The 24,093-nt window shown below is 41.5% G+C and overlaps 1 protein-coding gene across 4 annotated transcripts in view; it reads right to left on the bottom strand.

The window, feature by feature from the left end:
• The window catches only part of ADAM17 (ADAM metallopeptidase domain 17), a 39,014-nt gene extending 14,957 nt beyond the window's left edge, over positions 1-24,057 (bottom strand). For 2 of the 4 annotated variants that reach the window (XR_015257964.1, XM_086743256.1), the window contains exons 1-10: positions 23,780-24,057; positions 11,929-12,061; positions 10,331-10,464; positions 9,367-9,455; positions 6,400-6,568; positions 5,469-5,599; positions 3,631-3,720; positions 2,417-2,530; positions 1,723-1,867; positions 1,124-1,212 (exon numbers count right to left, since the gene is read on the bottom strand). Coding sequence is in view for 3 of the 4 variants with exons in the window: in XM_086743256.1 (XP_086599382.1) it covers positions 1,124-1,212; positions 1,723-1,867; positions 2,417-2,530; positions 3,631-3,720; positions 5,469-5,599; positions 6,400-6,568; positions 9,367-9,455; positions 10,331-10,464; positions 11,929-12,061; positions 23,780-23,876 (1,191 nt within the window). In the remaining variant the exon portion in view is untranslated. Of the gene's footprint in view, positions 1-1,123; positions 1,213-1,722; positions 1,868-2,416; positions 2,531-3,630; positions 3,721-5,468; positions 5,600-6,399; positions 6,569-9,366; positions 9,456-10,330; positions 10,465-11,152; positions 11,240-11,928; positions 12,062-23,779 lie in introns of those variants that run through there. The other 2 variants (XM_086743257.1, XM_086743258.1) reach the window with 2 other exon arrangements.
• Positions 24,058-24,093: the final 36 nt, after the last annotated feature.

Below are 24,093 nucleotides of genomic sequence, written 5' to 3'. Positions count from 1 at the left end.
TTTGGGAGAGGTTTTAAGCAGATTTTTTTTTGCCTTTCGAAACCCAAGTGGACACCATGCGACACACTCCCTGTGAAACCAATCCATAGTGCTCCTGCTGCCTCATCCAAAGCTTTGTGCCTGCCACCAGGAAGACAGCAAATTCAATTTCCTTTGTTATCCAAGGCAGAACTCCAGCCTGGAGACTGAACAACAAATGCAAATAGCATGGCAACAGCTACAGCTTTGTCAACATCCTTCTAACACAAAGCTTCACTGTCTTTTTTCCTAGCTTCTTGACAGCTTCTGTGCCAAGTTTTAGCCCACACATCAATTATGAATTCCCTTTATAATCAGGCTACAGAAAAGCACAGCTGAGAAGTCAGCAAAAGAGAAATATGCCCAACTGCAAAGATTTGGTTGATGCAAAGACAGGCACTGCTCTGGTATCTTTACAAGTGAGACAAAGCTCATATTCAGGCCTTTATGTATTTACTATCTCATCAAGTATGAAAAAAATTCCAGACAGTATCAAGTTACATTAGGCTTAGTATTAGCACTAATAAGCTCTGTCTATTATACTGTTCTCTGCTCCCCTTGCTCAGGACACATACAAAAATAAAGTAGAGGAATTTCATTAAAAGGCCCAAACTAAACTGCCTACTTTGCCTGCACTACTTCCACTGCTTTACCTTGCAAATAGAACAGACCAAAGGGTACGCAATCATCCATCTGCATGTTGTAGGTGTATGTAATAGCAAACATTTAAGTTTTTTCTTGTTTGAGTCAGCAGACTAATTTTATTCTTACTGTAAGGGTACTTGTAGAGTGCTGCTTGTTCTAGTTGAGGGTTTGTTTGTCGGGTTTTTTTTAAGCAAAATACATTTAAATTCATCTTTAGATATCAAAATCCTGTTTATATCTGGGCAACTACAGCTCCTATTAGACACTAGCTATGTTGCCTCATTCCTGTTCCACAGTGAATTCAGTCTCCAGTTCCTTTCAGTCCTGACTCCCCTTCTCAGCAAGAACAAAACCAATGATTTTGGTTTTGTGACCTACATCCTTGTCCCCAGGGATCTGACTCAATCAGAAAGCCAGCACCTTGTTTCTGAGAGAGCACAGAAGTTTGATACTCTCCTACCTTTGTGAGGATGGTCTTCCCATAGTTCTTGGTGCTGGTCAAGCCACTGTTCAGATAGATGTTCTTCTTAACAGTCTGGTTATAGTACGCTATAGAAGTGAGGAAGAAAAAATAAAAATTGATAAACATTTTTCTTGGGTTTCAGGGTTTTTTAGGGGAGAGAGGGATCCTTGTTTGGGGAAAAGAACAGCTTTACTGTTCTCACAGGCTCACCAGTGAGACCCTGCTTCTTGCCAGTTTTTGGAGTGTGGCATCTTTCAAGCAGAGCACAAACAGCAGTAAAGGGCAAAATATAAGAAACTTCCAAGACAACAGCATCTGCCATTCCAGAACCTCTGTAAGATGCACCCACACAAAGCAGCCTTTGGTCTAGGGTTTGTTCAAGTCAGGTCATTCACATCAGATAGCTTTTATCCTTCCTTCCCTTCTTTTTGCAGCCCCAGCTAAGAAAATGGCCATCTATTCTATCCAAAACCCAACAGCTAGAGCCTAGGCAAATAATACATCATACTCTAGGAAAGCCAGAGAAGAGGATTAAACACAAATAACAAAAACTAGCTTTCAACCTACAACTGGCATGGAAGAAAAAGAAGCCTTGCCTTTAGGACAAATGCCACCATAGCTGTTAGGTCTGGGAGAGCCAACGTAAGCCAATCCAAGCGTTCCCATGTCAAAATCTTGATACGTGAAGAGATGAGCAAGGCACACTTGAGCTGCTTTCTCAGCAATATCAAAACTAAATTGCTTTAAAGAAAAGAAAAGAAAAAAAAAAGTAGTCAAATCTTTCTAAGACACTTATCGGTGCCTATCAGAAGGCTACAGATAAGAACATTTATCTAATAACCCAGACAAGCACCTTTTAGATCTGGTTAAGTCTGGAAAAAAGCAGCTGTTTAGTTTCCTACAGAGCTGTAGAAAACTAAATGAATACCCAAGTACATTGTACGCATTCATTTACATAACTTGTCTATTCATTTCCCCTTTTCACAGAGAGGGAAAAACCAAGTACAATAATTTGGTGAAAGTCACAAGGCAGCCAGTCTCAGGGCCAGACACATCAGGGCTGGCTTTCTGACTCAGGCCACATATTAATCATTCTAATTGCTGTGTGTTCTACAATTATGCAACGGAGCTCTTTACCACGGGCTACAGGGCACAGCAGCTAGCTTGATTTTGTGTAACATCTACATGTCACGCAAAGGAAGTAGAGGAGTTTTATGTGTTACTACAGAGCAGCTGTATGAATGATTAATTCTCTGTAAGGGGCACGATTTCTCAAGGGTTACAACCTACCTCTAGCAGCATTTTCACATCCCAGGCATCTTTCTTATCATCGGGGTAACTTTTTGCCATATTGTAGTGCTTTTCTCCAGGTTTTACAATATTTGGCTCATTATGGATGATAATCTACATTTCAAAAAGGGCAACAACAATGTAGAGGAATTTTGATCAATTTTACAGCTACAGAAAAGCTTGCAATGTAATCTTAAATGTCTCAATAGATCTGCAAGAAGAAAAATCCAGACTCAGCAAGCTTCCAATATAAACTTTTTAGCCTCTGCTAGTTAAGATACACTGACTACATCATAAGCAGCTACATGAGCCATTTTACAGAGAAACATCAACAGTTTTCACTGTAACATTCTGCTTTGAGACACGTTACTCTTATGAAAAAAAGACCACTCAAATGCAATCAGGATTTACACCTAATATAAACAACCCCAAACCATTTCAGAGTTCCAGCTAACCAAAATACATTTTAAAGGATTGCTCCTTTCCCAGTAACCTAGAATTAGTGCACCATTTACTTTCCCCCTCCCTGCCCAATTAACTCTCCTTCCTTGTTCCTGCAGGCCTTTTCCCAGCAAAAGGGCAGCTGGCTTGTACAAGTCCCTGTATTTTACCTCAGAGCTCTTGCAGTACTCTGAGCTGAAGGATCCCTCTTCTTTTTCCTAAGGTCCTTTTCCAGATTTCTGTGCACTAACTTTCAGGAGCTATCACAGAATTTGTAGTCACTACATCCCATGTGTCCACCCTACACCAGCCTCTACACAATCACAATATCATGATGTCTAAAGGGAGTTATTAAAGATCTTCAGGCAGGATTTGTGGTTTTTTCATGTGTTTGGGGCCCACTCAGGCTTTGTAACCTAAGCACTAGCCGTAAATACAAACATTAAACACATGTATAAGAGTGTCTAACAGAAACAAGAATTGCTCATATGCAGGAAAAAAAAAAAGCACCTTTGATTTGAGGTTGAATATAGAAAGATTCTCCCTTAAAACTCCTGTCTCAAAAGCTGTGAGGAACTGAAAATGCATATGCTGTGTCAAATCATTAACACCACATCTGGCAAAACGCTACTTCAGCATGCTCCTGGCTGGAGTTAATAATGTAGGATTTTATTATTTTAGCTCTAATCCAGATAAAATAATCAGAAACCTTAACATCCCAAACATGTTCTTATACTTTAAATTAGAAACCCTGTGCATCGTTCAGTGAATACCTGCTCTATCTGTATGCCGTACCCATTGAAGGCTCCATTGTCCCAGGAAGTATTTCGGTAGATGTCATCTACTCTGTCTATCAATTCAATCTATGCAGAAAATAAAATCAAGTTATTTAGTTCCAAGCTTTCATGTAATGAAGTTCAAGACACTCAAAAGAAGCTGCAACATACTTATCTAGAAACACTCACTTCAAACTAAAATTGAACCTCAAAACAGGCATACTCACTGATCCAAAACCAACAGCACTTGGATCCAGAGAGTATTACCCTGAAAACTTTCCATCACAAAAAAAAGCAGTACAAATGCTCCCATTTATCACTTTCATTTTTGTAGTGGAAGAGTGATAAAATTAAGAACACTTTGTTCATATATTAGTTTTCCCGGTTTCTTTGAGAGGAAGGGCAGAGGAGGGAGTTTTTACTGCTTTGTTTTAGGAGGATGCTTAACTAGTTTAACTGACCCCTGAGGCCTGCTTCCCTCTCCCAGCCAAAAACCTACTATTTTCCTCATTATGGTTTAAGCATAAGGTTCCAGAAAGTCTCTCATCAGTGCTCACTATCAATATCTCCCTTTTCATGCCATTCCCATCTTCTTAAAAATCACCTTCTACTAAATATAAACTGGCTCAGAATAAAAAGCAACATTCAGAGCCACTCCATAATATTTTATGCTTTAGTTTTCCAATAGTTTTACAATCACTGGGTTGTTTACAGTACACATCTACCCAGGAAACACAACAGTAGGTTAGCCTGGAAGAGTCATACATCAGATGCTGAGATAATAGCATCTCTGCACATACACAAACTGAGGCTCCTTTACCTGGGGAATGTAAACATTTCTGGGACAGAAAAGGTCAAAAAGCCAGCAAAGATGAAACAGAGTGATTAGCATTTCAAAGACTCCGGCTCAGAAAGAGATTCTTAACAAACAACAGGCCTCCAAAAGTGGTTTCGTTTGTGTTTTTCTTGAGTTCCCAAACCCATACTCTCCACTTCTGCTGAAAGGCTGTGGGCAGACGTTCCGTTTCAAAAACTTGTCAGGTAGACAACCCCATTGTACTAGTTTTGGCTGGGTTACTTGGTAACCAGTACGTGTGACGGAGCCCTGCTTTCCTGAGGATGGCTAAACATCTGCCTGCTGATGGGAAGCAGTGAATTAATTCCTTATTTTGCTTTGCTTGCGCACGCAGATTTTGCTTTACTTATTAAACTGTCTTTATCTCAACCCACGAGTTGTCTCACCTTTACCCTTCTGATTCTCTCCCCCATCCCACTGCGGGGAGTGAGCGAGCGGCTGAGTGGGGCTGAGCTGCCTGCCAGGGTCAACCCACAACACCCACATACAACCAAAAGAATTGTTTACCAGGCCTGCTTCAATTTTATTGTTCTGGACGAAGAATCCTGGAAGAATTTGAAAAAAACAAACAAAAAAACCTATACAAGTCGCTTTTGCCTTTCTCATGAGCTTTAAATATGCTTGAACTTTAAAGATGCTTGGATCGTTTGCAGTGGAATTAAAAATCAAGGAGATTCTAAAGCTCTGACTGGAAAAAAGAACATTTCTTAGGCAGAAAATAGCATAACCACAAGAAATACATGAAGAGAAGGGATTTGTTTATAAATGAAACTTGAAGACTATTTAACTACAATATCACTATTAGAAAATATTTTTTAAACATGATTTAGCACTTTTCCAGGTAAAAAGCACACATACTGATGATGTAAATATATTATGTTGTAGAAAAGTAGTATAAGCACTATGTTGTTTTAACTACTGAATCACTACTTTTTCCTTAATTCACTGCAACAAATGGTAACAGAGCACACTTACTTACCAAATAGTTTATAGTAGTACTCTCTTCCCCACGACCCATATACTTGAAAAAACGATGATCTGCCACTACCAACATCTTGCATGTGTTTTTGGAGCTCTCTGGAACAGCTCTTTTCTTCCGATGGATGCTTGCTAATGTGAATATTTTAAATACGTTAAATAATCACTCAATAAAACTGCCACTGCTGCATCTATTACCCTCATATAAGACATGAATGTAAGTTTGTGTGGCATCTTGGGGGGAGCGGGGGATGTTTGGCTTTGGGTTTGTTTGGTTGTTTTTTTAATAATTATTCTTAAATTTTGTCTTCATAACAGTCCTTAAACTTACTGTAAGGAAAGGAACATATAATAGTGATACTGAGCCATTCAACAGATTTACCTACAGAGCTTTTATGGTCATAATCTCAGCCTTAACACCTCTCCTCCTCCTGTTCCTCGTCATTATCTCCCTCTCTGCTGCCACAGCTGAGGACAGCAGAAAGAGGGACCCAAAACTCAAAAACTAATCACAGCTCAAGATGGATTTTTAGAATGACCACTGAGGCCAAACAGGTCCTGCTGCACAGAGCACAGAAGTACAAAGTTGTTTTAATATTTGCCTTAGAAAGCACACCTACATTGCTGCCAGGTATCACAGCAAATACTACTAAGGTCTGATGAAATGGCTCCCTCTCCTTAGCCTACACTTTGGTAGGGCCAAACATCCTTTCAACAAGCCAGTAAGAAATATGCCCCTAGCAACAGTTTCTTACTTTCATCAGTTGTTGGGGCTTTTTTTGGATGCGGATCAGGCACGAAGAGGAATGCTGCTTTCATAGTTAAACTATGAAACACAGATCATTGCCCAGCTTCTGATCTTACTTGCCTACACAGCCAGAATTCAAGCATTCATTTCAAAGATGCTGCGCTCTCAAGGTACGGACACTCACTTCCGTTTTGCTTCTTGTCTTCTAGTCCTTTTGGCAACAGTTCTTCTTCATTCAGCTTTAAATAACCACACACTTTGGGGGACTGCAATCGTGAGAAATCTTTAATATCTTCAGATCTGTAGACCAGCAGTCTTTCATCTTGCACATTATCTACAAATCTCCACAGTGGCTGACAGCACAAGAAGAACAGAAATGCAATTAGTTAGAAACACAGTGAATGCAAAGACTAAGTCTACGTAAATTAAAAACTGTATTTATGTACCAGCAAATCTCCACAGCTTTATATGTACACACACAAATACACTGGACTGGGATAATTTCACCAACAGCAGTAAGTCTACTGATAAAATGACATCCCCAAAACAGCCAACAGAATTCAACTGTTTTCTGCTACACGTGCATCCAAAAATCTAAGAATATCTCAACAGAGATGGGGCAGTCACTTGGCAAGGCTGTGGAAGAGACAGAATTCTTCTTCCTTTCCAGAATATGAGCAAGCTGAGGAGGCATCTCAGGCTTCTCCACTCCCTCCATAACAGTACGGAGACTGGCAAAGGCAGGGAGAAGATGCTTAGACTATGCTAACAGACACACTGACCAGAGGCACAGGAGCTGGCAGACAACAGAGAATATCTAAGTGCACAGCAGAACACAGTCTTCACAGAAGGAGGCAGGCTCTTCAACGTTCAAGAGGTACCCAAGTCACTTACAAACATGAACATTTCTCCAAAAGCAAAGAAAACAAGAAAATGAAGCCCCCAAATTTTTCTCATTCTTATAGCAGATGCATACTGACCATTCTTTTCCCCCCCCAACACATCCCAATTATCTGTAAAAAACAGTTACAGCAACACCACCAAATACAACACAGCCAGGGTTTGGCAATGCCAAGTAGTACAGACTGTCTATGTCCACACTGCAGAGCACTTGGGTCTGGGTCTCCTCTGGCCCTTAGGCAGTGGTCTTTCAACTTCAGACAACTATTATTTAGTGTACTGTGTTCTCAGTCTACAGCAAAAAGCTCCTGAAATGCAAATGTAAAGACTGTGCTGGTCCTGCAGCCACATATCTACAGTGCAAAACTGAGGGCACACATTTTGCATCCTAGAGCAAGGCACCAGCAGTTTATACAAAGGTCCACAGTGTTTCCAAACAGTGCAAGAGGATCATGAAAGCAAAGGGCAATTGCAGAATGGCTTCATCCATGCTGCCTTTTGGGAACGGTCTCTGGCACACACCATCTCTGACTGCACAGAGGCATCGTCTCATACAACACTGGTTAGGGGCCAAAGCTGACCCCGGGATGCAGACAGCTAGGCAGTGTGGGCAAGCCGGAGCCTCCACGCCGTTGCCTGCCTTTATTTAGCTGTACAGAGACAGTCAGTGAGGAGCAATGGAGTTGGCTGTGTGGGGAACTGAGATGGGCTTACATTACTCTGGATCACAAACACAAAAATGCCTTAAACGACAACCAAATGGCTACTGTATGATCTTAATGCAAAACACAAGCACAGCAGTTCAGGTATTCCAATCACATTTTCATACTTTAATAGGTCTAGATTCCCCAGGTTCACCCATAATTCTGCATATCCTTGGGTTTGAAGATAATTACAATATCCATGTAATACTCAGCCATAATTACTGTTATTCAGCCATTCTAATACAGCTGTGTCTGGGAATATACTGCACTGAATAACTCATTAGGATAGTCTCTAATTATGTATTTGTTTAATATTTTTTAAACCAATAGTTTAAAATAACACAAGCAATAAAAATGGTGAAAAACAAAAACAAGGGAACAGGGAAAAATACCAGAATTTCAAACAAAGCTCTTAAGAATGGGAAAAATTCCAAGATAACAAAGCCAAAATTTTAGAAAGGTCAACAGACCTCTGTAGTTCTAGAGGACAGGATCACCACTAATTACTAATGTTATTATTTGTGGTGGTTTAGCCCGGATCACCACACAGTTTCTTATTCACCCTCCCCCTACCCAGTGGGACAGGGGAGAGAAATTGGGAAGAAAAGAAAACTCGTGGGTTGAGATAAAAACAGTTTACTAAAAATACTAAAAACTACAAAGCTAACAGGATGTAAGGATATTAATATCTACAAAATATACAAAATGAACAATGTACGATTTCTCACCACCCAATGTCCGAATGACCGACGCAGCCCGTCCTGAGCAGTGATCACAGGAACAACACCGAGCAGCAAGCAAAGGGGGGAGAGCAAGCTAGCAAGGTAGAGGGAACGATACCAGCAAGCAAGAGAGAAGAAAAGGGTGCCAAGGGTGCCCGCACGGATACCCGACAAGAATGTTCAAAAAGAAAAGGAATACCAGAAAATGATGCCCCCTCCCATGGGCAACCCCCACTTATATACTGAGCATGACGTTTATGGCATGGAATACTCTCTTTGGCCAGTTTGGATCAATTATTCTGTCTGTCTTTCGCCCAGCTTCCCGCATCTTCTCTTCTTTTTTTTTTTCTGTTTTCCCCTACTTAAATATGTTATCGCAGAGGCGTTATCACGGGACATTCTGCTACCAATTGGCTTGGCCTTGGCCAGCAGCGGGTCCGCCCTAGGCCCAGCCGAGTCCACTGAACAAAGCGGGGCGACTTCTAGCAGTTTCCTACAGAAGCTGCCACCTTAGGCCCCCCCTCACTAACAAAACCAGAACATTATTTTTGTTTCCAAAACTCTTTCCTGTTCAAAACATACCTTCTCCTTGATGCAGCTAAAACATGCAAATGTCAGAGAACGTCACTCACTAATAAAATTCAACTCTTGTGAAAGTCAGATTGGTTTCACATTTCTCTCCCTCCTCCCTACTCATCCCAAAACAAACACCACCAGAAACTCTATTTTGAGCTACATACGTGTCAATGTGACTAACTAGAAGGAGAAACACCCACAGGGAAAAGAGGCTATTGTTTGACTATTGCTTTCAACAGAAAAGCATACCTCTATGTTATATTCTTCTCCATCAGTACTGATTCTTACTGTAAAGTCTTCATCCCCAATATGTGCCACAACCTTGGAATTATGCTCTCCTTTAACATAAACAAGGAAAAATGAAATTAATTCAGCTCTATTTGCATGCACTTCTGCACAGACATTGTGTTTCTTCAGTTGTTTTTAAACTTCCTCAGTCTCTGAAGAATACTATACTGTCCAGTATGAAGAAAAAAAAAATGAACCAGCCGTCTCCCCAGCCTTAACTTCCCAATGGTCACAGTCATACTCAAGTTTAATCAATAATTTTGCAGAAGGTGTCGAGATGGCTGTGGGGATGGGGATTAGTAATGGGACACAATATTTCTGCCAGCAAAAGCAGCTTGCATCTTACTGCTATCAGACAGCAGTTTCATGGCTTTGGCTTGCATTCCAGTGGAAATGATTTTCACCACATCACAAAGGCAACATAAAAACCAAAACAACTTAGGGGAAGCATTAGTACTGGACTAAAGTGGAACAGAAGAGCAGTCTGCAAAGAACCACCTTAAAGTCTTTTAATATAACAGTCTGGACAACACTGCATCACCACTACCTGGGCTGTGCATTCGGGACAAGGAACATTCCAGCTGGAATTAAAGCCACCATCATCATTAAAAAAATCACAAGCTTCTGCTTGAGTAAATTATACCTTTGTGTTCTGCCAAACTAAACAGAGGAGTTCTAGCTTAGAATTTTGGTGCAATAGCTCAAAAGCGCCCAAAAACCAAACCTACCCACCAACCAAACCTAACCCCCCCCAGTCCCACCACAAAAACAAAACCAGAAAACCTGAGAGGCATGAGAACTAAGTTTACTTGTTCATCCTAACCGTATTTGACGAAAATGAGGGCAATACACCATTTACTTTGGCCAGGAGACTCATGCAAAGCTGTGTTTCTCACCACTGACACACAGTCTAGTCCATACTAACCAACAACGTGTCCAGTGAAAAACTCCTGCCATTGAACACGATACTCCTTCTCCTTGCCTTCACCATCCACAATTAATGCTTGAAATTTTTCTGAAAAGTGTTCAGCAGTTGCAGTTAAGTATAATTTAAAGTGCCTGTAAAAGAATTTATTTCCATTTACTTTTAAACAAAGTATACACACAATACACATCCAGTCTCCATTTTACAAAGGGGCCCAAAGAAGTTAGAAGTTATTAACTCCCATAAGCAAACTACAAAAAACATATACTCTGTAATCCATAATTGTAGAAATTTTTAAAATGTCAAACATGTTTAATTAAAAAAAAAAGTAAACTCAAAACTTCAAAACATTCAAAACAGTCACGATTTGCTCATGATGCACCTTCTCCACATGCAATCAAGCAAAATCAGTTACCAGTAACTAAAGGAAATTAGATCAAGGAAATTGTTCATCCATTTTAAGTTAAACTATCTTAAAGTTCTTATTTTCTAAAATAATACAGTCAGAAGAAAATAAACAGAAACCTGAACATAGCGTCACAAAAACTAAAGGGTATCCCAGAAGTAAGTAAAGAATCTTCTCTGGATGGAGCCACATGGGCTTTTGATTTACGTGGGCTTTGGGTCAAAAGTTTTTGGCATGCCCCTCTGCAATTATTCTGTAGTTATCATTGGCAGCATTGCAATCTCATTATAAAGTCAGGGTGCCTGAGGCAGTGCAAGACAGGGACAGCCAGACAACATTCAATCACATTAACCCTTTATACTTGCTGTTTAAAAATTATCCCCCTAACACTGAGAGATTAAAAACATACGCACAACCTCTGTGACAGTTGTAGTTGTGGATGACAGATGGGGAAGGCACATGAGAACACAGCAGACAAAGGTGTCAGATAAACAAAATCAGCCGACACTTATTGACACCAAATGTTATTCTTGCTGTGCTCATCCATTTCAGATTCACAATTTCAACTCTCAAATACCTGTAAGACATTTTTCTGACACTCAGAATAGTATTCCTACAATCTTCATCCTGCTCTCTTCTACCTCTCCTTCCCCTTTCACTTGTGCTTCTACTTCCCATCTTGTAAAAAAAAAAAAAAAATTATTAAAAGAAGTGTTTTATTGAATGGGAAATTTACACTCAGTATGAACAGGATTAAACCTCCATTAAAAAAAAACCAAAAAAAATTCTCCTGGGCAGCACACCACATGCACTCCTCAAAATGAAGGTAGAGTTTTTCAAGAATCAGAGGACAGTCCAGAAGTATGACTATGTTGCCAGATGAGGTAGAAGTGGGATCCAACCCAATCAGTGGAAGTAATCTACACGTAACTAAAGCTAAGAACAAAGCAAAACAAATGTTAAATCACTGCCACTTCAGCAAACAGACTACTACAATGCAACTCTTTTTTTTTTTTTTCTGTTTCCTCTGAGCCTCCCTGAAGTCACGTATCCATGCAGATCACTAACTTACAAGATCTGGCCAGTCGTGACAGAAAACAAGATAACTATTTCTAGGCTTGGAACTGCATATTATTCATCACAGAAACTGAAGGAAAACATTATGCTATTTCATTGCTGATGGTTTAATTACCTTTGCAGGGCTGAAAAACTTAAGAGTCTCTCTACATGTGTCTCAGGCTGGAGGTCCCTCTTCTTCAGTGAGTGTTGCTGGATGCTAGACTGAGAAAGGATGTCGTAGTTTGAAAGCATGGACTCCACTGTGTCTGGAAAAAACAACAAGGAAAGTTTTAGTTTCAAGAGACTCTCTTTCACAAATGCACACATAGAACAGCCAAACAGAGCCTCCTATTTCAACAGCAAGACCACAGTTTGCTCTAATTTTAGGATAACTATTGTACATTTCTGTAAAGGTGCATTTTGTGTAGGCAAGTAGAAATCATAGTGCGAGGCAAGACATCATCCAAGAGAGGAAAACAAAGAATTTTGTTTCCTTCTTACAGTAATATTTTGAGCAACCAACTCATCATTTTTACTGTCACAGCTGTGCAGAGCTAGTGCCCTACCTGGCTGCCCCCTGGAAACTAAACGGGGGAGAACATCCCCACTTCTCTGGACTGAATCACTCTCCTCTTCACTTGCTGGTCCCCATCTGAGTCTGAAGAAGAAAATAATTTAACGTAGGAAACTTCTACCAAATTCACTGCAGATCAGGACTGCATTTATGACCTTTCTATCCAACAGCAGGCAAAACCAAATGTGCATGTAGCATAATCAGAAATAACTAACAAGGCACCTCATATGAGGCAGTTCTAGGTACCCTGGTTTCCCAATACCATACAAAACTCCTTTGATTTCCCTACTCAGAACATGAAAACTTGTTCAGAGGAGGGATACCAAGCGCCCAAACCCCTGTGGGAAGCAGCACACAAATTACAAATTCAGGTCAATATTCTGCTGATGCTTCTACCATTAACAAGTGCACAATGCCGGCTGCCAACGGTGTTTGACTCTTGCTGATAAAGCCTCATGCTGCTTCATAAGGCATCCCTTCGCCAGGAGCACCCACCACGACATCTTGACAACCACCTTCACTTCCACCAGACTGATCAATTAATTTGCTATTTACATCCTTAAACAGAGGCCTTTATTCCCACATCACCTTTATTCCCACATCTTCCTTCTCTGACGGAGGTGTACGCTCTTCTCACTGCACCAAATAAGTCAGCTGTATTTTACAAGAGGCAGAAGTGCTCATCCAGTTTCTTTGTTTTTGGTTTGTTTTTTTTTTTTCTAAAATCTCCTTTTTTCCCCGCTCAATTTCCAGTTGTGCTTCTAAACCAGACACAACAGCTACCAAAGTGGGTTTTATTAACGAAGATGGCCTTCTGCTTCTTCAGAGCCCCTGATCACTAGCTTACACCACCCAGAACAGTAACCTTACATGTTTTATTGGACCTTTAAATGAGCAGCATCACTAGGAAGCTGAGTTTTACTGGCTCTTACCCAACAAGCCAAGACTGCCAACTTGAAATCTAGATCGGCATTGCTTATGAATTTTTTTTTTTTAAGCCTGACACTCAGTACCATTATTTATCATCAATTACATGCCTCTAAAGCCCAAGAAAGCCTTTAAGAACAAGCACACTATTTGGGCCAAGGCAAGCATCTCACTTTTTCTTTTGCAAGGGAGTGGGTGGGAAGAATTAACCACCAGTGTATGTGCACACATGTGCTTGCGTACACTGGAAATGAGGGAGCTGCAGAAACAAAGATTACCCTCATGGCCTTCTTGGCCCTGCACCAGACCTACTACCAAAGTGATGGATAGGTGACACGGTTGCCTTCTCCTGCAGCTGAAGCCACCAAGCAGCGACTCCCAGGCTTCTCCCTCCCTGGCAGCCCCTCCCGTCGTTGAGAAACACAGGAAGGGCAGTGCAGTTACAGTTTCCTGATTTCTGTTTACAACCCACAGGTTGAGAGCACCTGCAATCGATTATCATACGTTTGGGGTTATATGCAAAGGCAAGTTTCCACCACCTTCCTTTGTGTTGGGTTTTTTTTTTTCCCTTATGTGCCCAGCTGCTGTGTGCCAGGCAGCACCTTCACTGTTAGCTTGCCACACACTGCAGGGCTGATTCACTAGAGCCATGCAGTGAGAAAATACCTAAAAAGTTCCAAAACATTCCTTTTCTTTAAAAAGCCCATTATAATTCATTGCTTATGGTCTGGCACCTGCCCTCATCCAGAACCACCTGGGAGGAGGGCAGGGACAGGCAGGGAAAATCAATTCTGAAAAAACAACTCATTAAACTCTCTAGTCCTAAATTCTTTTCATTAAACCTTAGATTCTTTTAACATGCTCAGCAAGGGGAGACCCCTCAATTAAACTGAATGTTGATACATGGAATACCAAACGTTGGTTTGTAATCCAGAGCAAGCGTGTGGTATGTGGGCCATGAGGCAAGAAAGGTGTGGTACCACTGCTGTGCTGCTCGGGGACTTACTGACACGGGGACCTGCCAAGCACAAGGTCTGCCCAACAGGCACAACAGCTGCAAAACACTGCTCCTTCTGCCCCTTTCCACCTTGGCCTGCAAAGTACAGCCCAGAACCAGGGGAAGGTCACGCCAAAGAGCAAGATGCAGCCACTATGGCCAGACAAAATGTCTTAGTTTCATGGCAAAAGAACTGAGAGGTCTGCTAGAAAAATTAGGGATTTTTTTTTTTATTATTTGATAGGCAAGGAGAACTTTCAAAGTCCTGCTCCACCTCAACACACATGAACACCCTTCTGGAAATGCCTCGCAGAGACACAGGAAGGGCAGTAAGAACAAGACCTACAGACCTGATCAAGATGAGTAAGAGGATTCTGTTAAAAGTAACAGCTGAAACGCAGGACACTCCTAGTTCCTGTAACCCTGAAGCATGAATGCACTTGTTCATATTTCCTCTTACCCTTCCTAAATTTGTTTGCTTTTAATTTTACTTGCGACATATGTAAAGACTTAAGGCATGCTGCTGCTAGATATAAATCTGTGAACTAATTCAGGTGTCAGACAGATGTGGAGAAAAATATAGTGGTAATACAGTCAAACAATATTTTTTCTGTAAATTTTTCATACTGTGAAAAATGAATCCATGGTCATGGCTTATTGAAAAAGATGAAGCGTCATTATTTTAAACAAAATACAGAACTGTACAGAGTCCAACTATACAGCAGTCCATGGATGGGAGCCACAGAAAGCATATGCTTGAATGCTTTTTATTCAAGTTTAATAATCTTTCTGGCATTCCTTCCTCATTCTCTTCACTGTGGTCCAACAGCCATTTCCCATGGGCTTCAACAGCACCAAGCTGACTCAGGTTTTCCCAAACCACTTTCCTGCGGTTGCTTCCCTTTCAGCCCCTCCCAGATTTCTGCATTCCTCTCATTTTGGAGAAGGACACCTTAATTTCACGCTGATATCCCAAATATTTATTTATGATTGCCAGCCTTCACCTCATTGCACTTTCTCCCCTCAGGAAGGGGACCTCACAAAAAACATATGCATCTCAGGTTTGTAAGACAAACAAGGAAGGAACATCGGTGACAAAGATGATACCCCTTTGCGAAGAAGAAAGCAACAGTAGAAGACTTTACCTCTGCCTCCAGCTTTGAACTCACCGATTGGTTCCTCCTTTTCTTCCACCTCGTCTGAAGGCTAAAAGTCTACTGCCACTAGGCTTTGCAACTTAGAAGATACTTTCCTGTGTTTTACAAGTAAACTATGGGCCAGTACACATTGCAGCAGGCTACTCCAGCAGCAAAGAGCTCAGGAATGTGCTGGGCAACAGCTTAGCTCACTGAGTTGGAGGCCACCGCATATTTTTTCAAACAGGAGGTCTCTCCAAGTGCTCAGCTACCAATTCAAATACCAATGGCATCCTTCTCCAACCAGCTCAGCTTTCATAAGCAGAACAGTAAATTCCCATGATCTCATGCCCAGTCTACTGCCCGGAAAGCAACAAGTAAATGTGGCAAGTCAGCCATTTCATAAGCATTCTTTTGAACTGCATTATTTATAGAAAGGATAAGCTTATCTAGAAGCATGAAGCGTTAACCCAGAAGATACAAAGACAAGATCCAACAATATTCTAAAATATTACTTTCAGGATTTTGAAATGACCACAAGAGCATCAGAGGGGTTTCCAGGAATGATTAGTTATTTCTCCAACCATCCCAAAGGGAATAAAAGCAGAAGTAAATCTCCTGTCAAAAGGCACTGAGATGGGATAACAAGCCTACAGAGAGTAGCCTAGAACAAGCACAACAAACATACCTGGGGAGGAGTTTGCTGTGTGACTGCTACATCACTGCCATCTTCAAGTCTGTAAAAAGAGCTCCAGCCTGTATTTTGTGTAGCACTCATTGACTACAACCTGAACTCGAGCTGAACGCATTTGATACCCATTGGAAATCAGCTTGAGTTCAGTAGTAGTATATGAGCTGAACTCACTGACTACTTCTGAACTCGAGCTGATTTTCAATGCGTATCAAATGCTTAACAAAAGCTTGTGAGCGGCTAACTAATAACAGTTTTTCTGATTCAGCTGGGGAGTGACTGAATGGTTGAAGAGCTACACAGTCTTTATTGTTGTTGTTTTTTTTTTATTATTCTTCAAATGATGCTCCTCTTCATACATAAAAATATTTTAATTAAAGTAACCAAATTTAGTCACTTCAAATATAATTCACAGCCTCAGTCAGAATTCTGACCAGGAAATACAGACTGGAGTCTTTCTCAACCTTAACCATATGAGCTAAAGCAAGTCTCCATCAGCCTACATAAAACAGCTGCCCTCGTGTTTGTGGTAACAGCCGGTTACCGGCTGCAATATAGTGGTATCATTTGACTGCGGCACCACTCCAGAGAGCACTAATGGAGAAGACCAATATATTCATACCTCAACATATTCGTATCTCAACAGGGCACACAAATAGTCTTCACCAGGCAGGAGGTGATGCAGTCATGCTTAAATGTTTATGGATACCTTAACAGTTTACACTGCTTTTAGGAGACACTGCTTTTTGAAGAGAACACGTTGAGAAGATCTGTGGGAAAGTTGTTCCGTAACAGCTCATTACACGTGCTGTTACATCTTTCTCCAGTACATCTGGTACAGAGTCATTGCCAAAGACAGAAAACAAAGTGAACTGAAACACTTATCCCATGCAAAACAACACATGCTTTTAGCAGTTTAGATAAATCGTGTTTACTTGTTTCCACCAAAGAGTGGCTGCTGTTTTGCTCATTGAATACACATGAACAAAAGAAGTTGCGTGACAAACAGGTTCAAAGCAAGAACCGAATGTCAGCTTGCTTATAAACTGTAACTGGATAAAGGTTTACACTCTCTTTAAACACGTTTCTAGACAAACCTGTTAATAAGAATGGCCAGCCACATCAGCATTGCTGAATGTTTCAAAAGGCATGTTTTTAACTCGATCCAAACTGCACCAAACTTGCTAAACCACGTGAGAAAACAGGGTGCCTGAATTCAGTTAGTCACCAGCGCAGCGCAGACAAAGCCTCGGGGTACGGTTACACCAGCCTCGCACTGGGAGGTAAGGTAGGCTGCCGATTTACTGTCTACCAGCTACTCCATGGTATACCTTTCCTGCAGTTACAAAGGGTAAACTACTCTGTACTTACCACATGTTGAGAACTGCTCAGTGATAGTTACTGTGAAAATTGATCAACATACAAAGCACCCTTTAGCTCATCTCGGGAAAAACTTGTTCATACAGCTGCACCCTTATACTGCTTCCTACAGTAAAATAGACATCTGTTTCTGGACAGTGGGAATATTTCCTTAAGGGTGCAAATTTTCTTTAGCAGAAGCCATATAAATAATTAAACTGTTATTTCTGGTGGGTTTGAATACAGCTGAATACTCCCAATAGCTCCTACATGTTACCTTGCACACTTTTGACTTTGTATGTTTTCTCCTTCACTAAATACAACTTAAATAGGGACCAGTAAGGAAAAACATTTACTCTGTTGGATCTGTGTTATTTAATAACTCAGTCTGTTCTATTAGTGAAAGTAGAAAGTACTTTAAAAAACAAAAAAGAGAATGAGAGAATGCAATATCCTGCTCAAATATTGATATTATTAAAAAATAAGGAAGCCCTCTAAATTAACATCCTCATATTCAAAGTGAAGCAAGGGCAATACAGCTGTCTCATCTTAAACCAGAACAACATCATATGACTCGATGCTCAAAAAACCAAACCCTGAAATGAAATGCTTTCATATATCCTGCAGACAAGAACAGCCAAGTCACAGGATGTAGTATTCTCTGGAAACAGATAATTTGTCTGGCTCTCCAAAAACTGTCAGCCTCACTGCTGTGCTTAGATACCACATCACAAAATCCTGCTGTGTCACAAAATAAGTTTGAGTGCAGTTGATTCCAGGTAGAAACCAATTACTGTCTGGGCTACCCTTCCGAGACCAGCTTCTTCTCCCCATCTGACTGCATCTCTTCTGCTTGTGCATACGACTTTGGACTCACTCAGACATGACCTTTCAAAATTCAAAGCATGACACAGGTACTGAGGGGCAGAACTTTCAGTAACAATCTGAAAAGGTGAGAAAGAAAACCAGAGAACGCAAGGGATACTATGTTCTTGTTCAACACATCAGTAATTATGGATCAGCATCAAGTGGGTGGCAGCTATAGGTGCCTCCCTGCATAACAGCCCCCTTTCCTCCCCACCCCCTAATCCATGTACAGGTTAAAATGCAGGTGTCAAGGAGACAAATAAAAAGTACAAGTAATGAATATTAAGAGCAGCACAGAAAGACAAAGACGGATATTGTGGAGAGATGCACGGCACAAGTGACAAATACGGGCTAAAAAGCACACAAGCTGCAGGCTGGTAAGCAGTATGGTTACATACATGAGCAAGAACAAAAGACATCAGGAAGACCATCAGAACCATTGAGATGGTTGCAGGATCTCCAAAACAAGCAAGTTGGGAGTGTAGCATATGAAATCTGTCGAACAGGACAGCAGGATGTACTGCTCTTTGTTAAAGAAACCTGTATCTTGGTTAACCTTTTATTACACACAGCAAAGGACTTCCCTTGATCAGTCTGGGAAACAGGCAAACGCGGACTCCTGCAGTTCATAAAAAAAGCTAGAGGGGGGAAAAAAAAAAAAAATCAACCTGTTTATAATAGAAGTTAAATATAAATGTCTGTCTCGAAGATAAATCTCTACTGACGACTCAACACATAATTAAATCCTGGTGTAACATTAGAGTGCAATCAGGAGAACCTCGTGCTGAAAAGTGGCTGGCTGTGCTTCCTTGCTCAGCCCTTCGAGCTGCAGAGCAGAAAGCCATGATGGGGCTTTTGCACAAACACACAGAAAAATTCCAGAGTAGCAGAAATGTGAAACCAAGATGAGTCACTACTGCTATCAGCAATGAACAGCAGCAGTGAAGTTGTCAGGTTTTACAGTGGGGGAGGAAATAATACCACCTCACATCTTGAATACAAACAATTTTACTTTTTGGCTGCTTAGAGGTCAGACCAAATTGGCACCACTGAAAACCAAACTCACACTGAGCACTTGATTATGCTCTCATTACAAAAATTTTACAGTAGTTAAATTCTATTTATTAATAATAACCCTTAATCTAGTGTTTACATTCTTCATTTTGTAGAGTTTGAGTACTTTTCTCAGGAATCACACTTATCTTTTTTTTTTCTTTTTTTTTTTTTCCAGGTGGAAACAGAAACATTGACGGATTCACAAGAACAGAAGAAAACAAACTCAAGAAAAGCACTTTAAAATCTTGGTATTAAGTACCTCCATAGAACAGACTGCCAATGCACAATACAAAAATCACATTGATAATTTGCATTCAATGAGGCCACATCTACACTAAGCATTTGCTGCTTATATGGAGCCAAAGTGTACATACAATTACTTAGCCTGTCATGCCACCTATGGAAACACTGCATCTACAAATTCCTGCAATGATTTTGAAATAATCCCACAGCATCCTGGGCAGGTATCACATAGTGCTATTAGGCTGTCCTCTCCATGTGGTGCATGGTGAGGTACACACCCAACCTTCAGCTTGTGGAGTCAAACTGCAAAACCAACTCAATCCACAACAGTAATCTTGCTGCAAAGGACATTAAAATGGGGTAAGAAACAGTATGAAAAATGTCAGACTACAGTAAGAAAATTAGTAATTTGGCCCTTACCTAGGTCTTGCCTTAGTCTCCAACACATGCTTGACTCCAGAAGTACAAAGTTTAATCTTGCCTAAGGATTTTGTCATTAATTATCTCACTGCACACTCTTGACACCGAGCTAAACTTCCAACAGTTATCTTTTTTAGTTCCCTGGCTAGCTTGTGACAAAAAGACCTCATTCCAAACAGGTAACAGTAGACCAAGGCACAATTTACACACAGACTATCCTGGGCAATCCTGGATACATGCTACTTAGTGGCAGCACACTACCAATACCACTGTGTTGTAGTTCCAGCAGTTCTTTAGATATACTCAGTGATACATGCAACAGCAACTGAAGCTGAGTATCTGCACTTCGGTTCTTTTCAAGTACATGGAGCCTCATTAGCACTCAGATATGTCTGAGCTCCAAGACAAACAGCATTAACATTTAATAGTTGTAAAAGGTTATCCTCGGAGATAAACAATTGAGAAAAAAAAATTTTAGAAGCTGACATTAGTTTTTCAGAGAAAAAACTGTAACAAAAACTGTAACATTGACTAGTAGAGTCACACTTCTCCCAGAAATTAATCCCTGCTGTTAACTTTACTAAAAGGAGCACTGCTTCCAGATCATCTAAAGGCAACAAAGTGAGGACCATTTCATCCCTCACCTTAAGCACAACCACTGCCATCCCCCAACACACAGGGCAAGTACTTGGACTGTCACACTGTGAGCCAGCCCAGGGAGCGGACTCCACAAACAGACAAGACCCAAACACAGACACCCTACTCGTTACCAAAAAAAAAAAAAAAACAAACCAAAAAGCTATTCCCTTCCAGGCAGCTTAGCTCCATGAATGTGCTCACAGGAATGGGGAAGGGATCAGAAAGCTGAAGGCAGGATTGTGGCAGTCCCAATTTAGATCAGTTTAGACTGCTGGAACGCCACACCCTAAGATTACTTCAGCTGAAAAATGCTGGGAAATGACCCATGTCTTTTTATCTACTTACTCTACTCTTTGTCAAGTTCTATTTTTCACTGTATCATAATGTTTTTCCTTTCTGAAAACTTGAACTTCTGGAGAAACAAGCAAGAAAGTTCTTATTAGAAATCACAAAACGGTAATCCTTGAAACTTCCCTAAAGATACTGCTGGCCAGAAATTTGATTTCAGTTCACAAAATTCAAGCTCTGTGGTTAAACAGAGCTCTCAAAATAGCCAAGCTGAACTTACTAGAAGGAAAAGATGACATTTCAGAAAACCAAGCTGCGTTTAAGATGAGGACAACAGAACTCCAGCAAAAGATGATAAAACCACCATAAAGTAGGCAAAGATACTTTGAAGAGCAGCTTGTAAAAAGCATAAAGCTAATACTTGAAATACCTTTTACAATATCAAAAGAAACCACCCAACTAAATAATCAAGGGGGTTTGTAAAACAAGTAAGCTGCAAAGATGATCCCAAGAATGGATGCTAAAGGCCAATACCAAAAAGAGAACAATTGACATTAGCATTCACTGCAGAGGAGACCAAACAGATCCCCAAAAGCTTGTCTTGATAGAATGAATCTAAACACTTGCCCCAACACTCAAGAAAAGTGGCTTTAGAACAAGCCAGGAAAATCAGCAGTAACATGACATAACAACAGGACATGAATGTATTAATCCAAGAGTCATAAAGCACTGAAAAAATTAAACTGGTCAAATGCTAATTGTGGTATGCAAGTACAGTGCCACTGGTCTTGCTGCAGGTGGCCTGAAAGGTGGTAAGTGCAGGACCAATATCATCTAGGAGCCTAATCAACAAATGTGCTCAGTGTCCCTACCTGACAAACGGGTTATAAACGAAGTGTGAATTACTAGACCTGTGGCTAAATAAGATACTAGGGAAGTAGTGCATCATATATATGAGCATTCTGAAAGAATGAAGTGTGTAGATAAATGCAACACCATTAATGGAGCACACCTGGATTTTCCAAGCTCCCTCACAAAATACTTTTGTATATTTAGTTTACTGAACGACAGAACAAAATGTTTTATGAAATGCAGTGTGTGGATATGTGAAATAACATGAGGAAAAGAAATCATCACTGTATCTATGCAGCAAAGTATTTCAGTATAGTTATTACCAAAAATTAAAAAAAAAAAAAAAAAAACAAAAAAAACCCAAACAAACAAACTAGAAAAGAGATCTTGGAGTGACTATTAAACAACACCACCCACAAAAAAAAAAGACAAAAAAACTAGTCAAAAAGAAAACAAAACCAAAAGCATTCTTCATTATAAATTCATGGTACCTTCGTATCAAAAATACTGCCTTGCAGTCCTGGTCATACATCTCAAATAAATAAAAATAAAAATCCAATACAAATAGAAAGTACATAGACAAAAGTAACAAAGACCAATAAAGTAATTATTTTTCCCCATACTAGAACTATTATATAGACTAAGACAGTCCCAGTCAAAAAAGAGAGATTACAAAGGAGGCAAATTACATAGGTCTGTAAGTCATGAAAGGTAAGAAAAAAATCACTAATTCTTCCATATCGACCATTTCTGACAACAGAAACAGTCAAAGTTTAGAAACAGAAGAAAGGAATTTTCCCTCTGTGCAGTATTTCATAAAATTGAAGAGCTCACGGTACAGGCATGGTGGTACGAAGGCCAAGAATACAAAAAAGATGACATAAATTCATAGCTAATAGGTCCTTCAGAAGGCATAAAAATCTGACAGCCCAACATGCAATCTCTATTTGAGAAGCTCCCCAACCTGCCTGGTGTTGAAAGGACAAGCTGTGTTTGTTCTGTTTCTGTTACACTTCCTGGAGCATCCACCACTAAACCCTATCCTTCCCCGCTTCCTGCAGTCACCAACTGCTGTGGTCTGCACAGAACCTCAAGTCCACCTCAGGAGTGGGAGAGGAGGCCAGAGGCACAGCCTGGATGCCTGTTGGGAAATCTGCTGAGAGATCAAGGCAAAGAAAGGGGACTTGAAGCAGTCACCACTGGCCACACCAACTGCAGACAGGACACCTGACAGGTTAAAACACCACCACCACCGCTTCTTGCAAGAGCTCATGAGCCACTTCAGTGATAAGTGTTTGCTTATCAAACAGAATCTTGCAACTTCTTCATTCTGAAGTAAAAGTTTGGATGCAAAACTAAGTTTAAGTTTACAGAAGTTAACTAAAGCCACGGTTCTCCTCCATGTTAAGTTTTCTAGAAGTCACATTCAGCTCCAATACCTTCAAGGTCTCTCTGCAACGGTGACTCTCCAACCAGAACTATGAAGGGAAGCCATTTATATGATTATCCTGCCTTAATATAACGCAGCCTCCTGTGCGGAAAACTTTAGCAGACCTCGAGTGTGATGATAGAGGGGTCTGATCACCCCCCTGCAGGGAGCTGTGACCCCTAAACACTGCCCATCAGTGATGCTCTCAGCTGAAGGGGGACCACCGCCACCCCGGGAGGGGATGGGGCCTACACGGCCTCCAGGGACCCCTGCGCCCCGGGCGCTTCCCAGCGCACACCCACCCCCCCGGAGGCGGCACGGGGGCAGGCCGCGGCCTCGCCCACCGCCACGGGCCGGCCCTCGGGTGCTCAGCCACGGGTCCCCAGCTCCTGCCTCTGCCCCACAGCACCGGCCCTACCCCACACCGCTGTCCCCCCGCCCCGCAGCAGGGGTCTCTCCCTCACGCCCCCTCCCTCGGCTGCCGTGGTCCCGCGCTGCCCCTTTACCGTAGCGCTGCTGGCTCGGCAGGCGCCCCAGCGCCTCCAGCCCGCCCGGCCCCCACAGCAACACCAGGGCAGGGACCAGCCACAGTCGGAGCCTCATGTTTCGGGCGCGGCTCCCTCCTGCTCCGTCCGCCCTCTCGTTTCTTTCGTTTGTTCACATCCGGTCGGGGGAAACTTCGCCCTCCGCCCGCCCCACGGCCCCTCGCTCCGTGCCGGGCCCGCCGCCCTCCTGGGCCCGCACCCGGAAGCGCGACGGCTGCCCGCGAAGCATTCTGGGTGCGGCCGCGGCCGCCATCTTAGGCGGCGGGGGCGGGAGC

Source organism: Chlamydotis macqueenii, chromosome 3 (genome assembly GCF_036417535.1).
Source record: "Chlamydotis macqueenii isolate bChlMac1 chromosome 3, bChlMac1.mat, whole genome shotgun sequence".
Lineage (NCBI taxonomy): Eukaryota > Metazoa > Chordata > Aves > Otidiformes > Otididae > Chlamydotis > Chlamydotis macqueenii.
The sequence above is the reverse complement of the archived record's forward strand: the minus strand, read 5'-3'. Positions and strand labels throughout refer to the sequence as shown.